Source organism: Capsicum annuum, chromosome 7, assembly GCF_002878395.1.
Source record: "Capsicum annuum cultivar UCD-10X-F1 chromosome 7, UCD10Xv1.1, whole genome shotgun sequence".
NCBI lineage: Eukaryota > Viridiplantae > Streptophyta > Magnoliopsida > Solanales > Solanaceae > Capsicum > Capsicum annuum.
Genome location: NC_061117.1, coordinates 226,092,838 through 226,098,990, shown reverse-complemented (window position 1 = coordinate 226,098,990; position 6,153 = coordinate 226,092,838). Strand labels below are relative to the sequence as shown.

The following is a 6,153-nucleotide window of genomic DNA, read 5'->3' as shown; positions in this document are numbered from 1 at the left end:
TATAGCACATCGATTTGGTCTGAAAATGCCCTGTTTGCACCATTTTGCTCGTTTGACCACCCAAATGTCCCCGCCCATCCATACGGACCATAATAGGACACTCCCCAGTCTCCCTGGCACTCCTCGGTGGAATTTTGGCCTATTTCACGCACGGACCCCGGGTACACCCTCGAAATCGTGGGCTATAGCACACTGATTTGGCCTGAAAATGCCCCATTTGAACTGTTTCGCCCGTTTGACCACCCGAATGACCCCTCCTACCCAAAAGGACCACACTAGGCTCCCCAGCCTCCATGGCACGCCTCGATCGATTTTTAGCCTATTTCATGTCCGGACCCTGGGCACTCCCCTGGAACCGTTTAGTTCATTTTGGTGGAATCGAACTAAACAAAATTGGCTTCCCCCATCCAAAATCCACTTCATAAAATGAGAAACCACACCCCCTAGTGAATTGGTAGAGATCCACATCATCATTTATGCTAGCGGCGATCAAGCCTACATGATCTCTTAATATCTCCAAGATGTTTTCGACGGCCTCATCCTGATTCTTGTTCAATCTTTTCACATACTTATTCTCCAACTCGAATAACCCTTTTCGTAATGAAACCACAATATCAGCCATATCTTTCTCACACTTCTGCTTTGATGCTACTGTGAAACTAATAAAGTTTCAATATGATGAGCGTGCATTGAAGGACTAACTCGTTTCCTCAAGTTGACGTTATATGTTAATACAAATGACCTATTGGAGTAACTTTATCCGCAAGACTAAAACAAGTAGGAAGAATAAGTTTGTAGCAATAAGTATTAGGTAACCCAGTGTTTTTTTAACTCCCCTAAGACTAGCAATAAGTTTGACTCTCAATTTGTGTGTGTATATATCTCATCCATGACGATTTCACATTTAGATGTATATATGTTGATTCATTAAACACCTCAGAAGAGCTTTATCAGAATTCATCAGAAACAGTTCTTGAAATTAGAAATATTAAAATATAAGTAACATTTTTTTATAGTTAAGAAAAAACTAAAACTTAACTACTTCAAACAACATCGCATTTTAAAAGGGACTGAAGATTCCCTCTTAACAAAACAACAACAACATAATATTCCCTGGAATTCAACAAGAGGGATCTGAATAGTGCACCTCTTAACACAAAACAAGAACCTTATTTGACACTTTTATTCATTTTTCTACAAGTATTCTTCGAGAGTCTAAATAGGAAGACTGGCCTCGAGAGTTGCATAAGTAAGCAACTCGGTATTTTTCTCAAGCATTTTCATGTCTTCTTCACTTAAACAAATATAAACTTTCACTCCACCATCCTTTGTATCAATTAGTGCTAATATATTCTTGCATTTTGCTGGAATTGAACTGAACAAAATAGGCTTCCCCCATCCAAAATCCACATCATAAAATGAGAAACCACACCAGCTAGTGAGTTGGTAGAGATCCACATCATCATTTATGCTAGCCGCCATCGAGCTTAAATAATCTCTTAACATCTCTAGGATGATATCGATGGCCTCATCCTGATTCCCGTTCAATCTTTTCACATACTTATTCTCCAACTCAAATAACCCTTTTCGTAATGAAATCACAATATCAGCCATATCTTTCTCACTCCTCTGCTTTGAGGCTACTGCGAAACCAATAAAGTTTCCAATATGATGAGCATGCATTGGAGGACTAACTCGTTTTCTCAAGTTGACGTTATATGTTAACACAGATGACCTATTGGAGTAAGCAGTTAAGCACTTCCACATAATACTTGTCACTACGTCCACACGCGAAGGTGTAGTTATGTTCTCACTAGTTGCCTTAATCTTTAGATTTGCTATGCTAGATGGGTTAAAAACATATATATTGATGCGACATGGCTCCTTTGTTAAAGAGGCTTCAGCAATAATAGATACGGACGGTACATTATTTCTAGGTGGGAAAAACTTCGCAAGGGGGACAAGTTGTGGGTGCATGAAATTAGTATTGGGATCGTCATCTTGGCGTGCCAAAGTAGCCCAATCAGTTAAAAAGGTGATTACAGAAGACATATCTAGTATCTTGTGGGTGACTGAAACTCCAACAACAATTCCACCGCATTCGAAGGAGGTAACTTGAACAAGAAGCAAAAAACTTGGTGGAAATGACTCAAAGGTGAGTGGAAGGAAAGATTTTGCAGTATTGTAGTTCTCATCAGGGTTGTTGAGAATGTCTTCCAAGCGTCGATTGTGCATAAATGCCTCGATAAATGGGACGCCTTCATCGTTGCAATCGACAGAAGTAGAGTTATTGCTTCGGAGTCTTCCTGCCAAAGGGTAATAATGAGCAAGAATTTCGGACAAAGATTTCTTTAAGCGTTTCAATCTGGATGAGTTGATAGCCTTTGATTCTTGTATGTTATCATCTGATAGTGCAGGGTAATATAGAAGTATAGGGATGTGATTTGACAGAGCAAACTGATCACAAATTGAATATTCAAAGGATTTGAGGTGATTGGGAGTTGGAGAAACAGGTTTGATGAATTCTTGGGAAATTAGCTCCATCCTTTAATTTGTTCCTTGGTTGGTTAATTTACTACTTCTCCTTGCAGCTATTTGTGCATGCATGTTCTTATTTTATAGTGAATGATCAGTAAGGCCTCGTTCGGTTGCCTGTTAGAAGTAATAAGTTGTTCATAAATAAATATTGCACAACTTGGGCAAGCATTCGAATGACTCCTAAATGCATGTGCTATTTGATACGACAGCCAGACAGATACAAGAAGGATCTAATCGTCCACAAAAAGTCAATAATTCAGTGTAATAAAGTTGAGTCAAAAGATAATTTAATAAAACGGAATCGTAATAAAACTTTAAAAGAGTATCAAATTAATAAAAATCAAGTAAAATGAAACGGAGGCGGCAAAGCTCAACGTGTTAGGCCGAAGGAATTTTATGGTTGGAATGTTATTTATGATAAAAATTGGCTGCTTGGCCAAACTTGAAACTGCTAGGCATCATTAGGTCTGCTTGTAACAAATTTCACAACATTATTTCTTTCGTTTTTTTTTTTTTGGGCTATTTCTTAGGTTTTTCAAATAATAATAATAATAAGGCAAATGAGAGAGGAAATTATAAGGACAGAATAGAAATTTTGCTAACAAGGTAAAAGTGTAGTTATAATTCCTCTTTTAGCTTATACTAATATTCCTCAAATCACAATAGTAATATCCGATAATGGAAGGTACATATCAGCATTATCCCTAACATACTTCTTTTAAAATTATTATTATAAGACTTAGGGAGAGAGTCAAATTTTTTCCTTTACTTTATAAAATTGATTAAATATATCTTTTATCATATTTTGACGTTAAATTTATCTTCGTTGTCATATTTTCGGGCCAAATTTACCCTCTACTTTAGAAAATTGACTAAATATACATGTAGTCATACATTGGGGACAAATTGATCCTCGCTGTTAAGAAGCTTTTCACATGTACCATTTTTTTAAAAGAAAAACCCAAATATCGTAACACCCTTAATGCTAGGTTTTGAAGAGCTAAATGACCCATTTTTTAAAAATAACCCTAATTTAACCCTCCGATGATCCAACCTACAAAACATACGCAAACAAATATACCTCTTCCTCAGTTTTCTTTGTCGAATTTTCTCAATAAACAAATATATTTCTCTTTCAACGTGTCTAGTGGTTGTTTACAAATGAAGAAAAAATTAAGAATGGGATAATACAAAAGCATGAAACTGGAGAAAATATTTATTACAAACTCTACTCCTACTCTAACAATGTCTACTCCTACTCTAATAATGTTCAACTTTCAAGATTTGGTATGCAATTCTATTTCTAGATATTAAAATTAGAGGATAAGTTTTCTGAGCAAATGATATGATGAAAAATTTAGGTAAGTCCAAATTGTGTATAAAGACATAAGAATGAAAAGATATCACGATTGACATATAAAAAGACCTCTTAACTCAATCATCCAGAAAATATCAGTGGGCCTAATCTGTTGGATTTGACCGCTAAGATTCATTTTCGAGGAAGGCTCGAGGGTCGGGCATTTTTTGGCCGAAAATCGACAGGGCTGCCCCAGGTAGGCTGGGGAGCGGCCTAGTGTGGGCCTTTGAGGTGGGCGGGGCCGTTTGGGTTGTCAAACGGGCAAAACGAAGTGAACGGGTCATTTATTGGCCAAATCGATGTGTATAGCCTACGGTTTTCGGGGTGGGCCCAGGGGTTGGGCATGTTTTTGATCAAAAATTGATCGGGCTGCCCAGGCAGGCTGGGGAGCGGCCTAGTGTGGGCTTTCGGGGTGGGTGGGGCCGCTTGGGTAGTCAAATGATCTAAACGGCGGGAACGAGTCATTTTCGAACTAAATCGGTGTGCTATAGCCCACGATTTCTGGGGTAGGCCCAGGGAACGAGCGTATTTTTGATTGAAAATTGACCGGGCTGCCCCAGACAGGCTGGGGAACGGTCGAGTATGGGCCTTTGGGGTGGGCATAGCCGTTTGGGTGGTCAAACGATGCGAATGGGTTTTTCGAGCCAAATCAATGTACTATAGCCCACGATTTTTGAGGTGATCCCAGGGGCCATGCGTATTTTTGCTCGAAAATTGACCGGGCTACCCCAGGTAGACTGGGGAGGAGCCTAGTGTGGGCCTTTGGGGTGGGCGGGGCTATTTGGGTGGTCAAACGAGCAAAATGGTGCGAACGGGCCATTTTTCAGGCCAAATTGATGTGCTACAGCCCACGGTTTCTGGGATGGGACTCAAGGGTTGAGCGTGTTTTTTTACCTAAAATCGGCCAGGCTGCCCCAGGCAGGCTGGGGAGCGGCCTAGTGTGGTCATTTGGGGTGGGAAGGCCCATTTGGATGGTAAAACGGATGAAACAACGCGAACGGGCCATTTTTAGGCTAAATCGATGCAGTATAACCCACGATTTTTGGGGTGGGCTAGGGGGGCGAGCGTATTTTGGCCAAAAATCGATCGTGCTGCCTCAGGCAAGCTGAGGAGCGGCCTAGTGTGGGCCTTTGGGGTGGGCGTGGCCGTTTGGGTGGTCAAATGGGCGAAACGGCAAGAACGGGCCATTTTTGGGTCAAGTCGGTGTGATATAGCCCACAGTTTCTAGGGTGGCCTCGGGGGTCGGGCGTATTTTTGGCCGAAAATTAACCGGGCTACCCCAGGCAAGCTGGGAAGCAGCCTAGTATAGGCCTTTGGGGTGGACGGGGGCGTTTGGGTGGTCAAACGGGCAAAACGACATGAACGGACCATTTTCGGGTCAAATCAATGTGCTATAGCCCACGGTTTTTGGGTTGGGCTCGGGGGCCGAGCATATTTTTGGCCAAAAATTGACTAGACTGCCCCAGACAGGCTAGGGAATGGCCTAATATGGGCCTTTAGAGTGGACGGGCCCATTTTGGTGGTCAAACGACCGAACGGTGCAAACAGGCTATTTTTGGGCTAAATCGATGATACGGGTACGACCACGAGGATGCATGTTTGTGAGATGTATTGAACCTGAGACTTGGTGTGTAAAAGTGAAGTGCAAATGAGGACTTAAAAAAGGTCCAGAACCGTCCATATAATGCTCTCCAAGGGCACCCACTTGAGACTTGAGACTAAGGGGTCATTTTGGACATTTCACACCTTGTTTGTAAACTACTATATAACGAACCTTTTAGGTCATTTGTTAGGGGACTTTTGCTGAATATGAATATTGTATAACATAGAAAGACAAAGTCCTCTTTCCTTGAGGCAAATCTGAAACATGGAACTAGGTAACAACAAGAGGGTGGAATCACTTTTGTTGTTTGTTTGCTTGGAAACTTAGGTCTTAAGGTTCATGAGTCCCTCTTGGTCCAAGTAAGAACTGTATATTGCTATTCATTTGTCTTAGCGTCCTTTCTCATTGTTAGGGTTCTTAGATTTGTGAATATTGAATATCAAGTTTCTATCCTTTTGTATCTTGTTATTGCGGAATCCAAATCTGGTTGTTTTTGTTGTCATATTGTTCATCACATTTTTGTTGTGTTTTTGTGACTTGTTGAATCCGAATTTTGTAACCATTATGTTCATCTTGTTCATCTTATATTGTGGCTATTTTGGTGTTGAAAACACACCTCTTTATCTTGTTATTGTGTTGTTGATAGCGAATCCGA

At 40.7% G+C, this 6,153-nt stretch overlaps 1 protein-coding gene across 1 annotated transcript; it reads right to left on the bottom strand.

Moving 5' to 3' along the window:
* Nucleotides 1-996: 996 nt before the first annotated feature.
* On the bottom strand, nt 997-2,546 carry LOC107876947 (stemmadenine O-acetyltransferase-like). The gene has a single exon (XM_016723760.2). It carries the CDS (start codon nt 2,542-2,544, stop codon nt 1,216-1,218), a length of 1,329 nt encoding a protein of 442 aa, XP_016579246.1. The 5' UTR covers nt 2,545-2,546; the 3' UTR covers nt 997-1,215.
* Between the last annotated feature and the right edge of the window lie 3,607 nt (nt 2,547-6,153).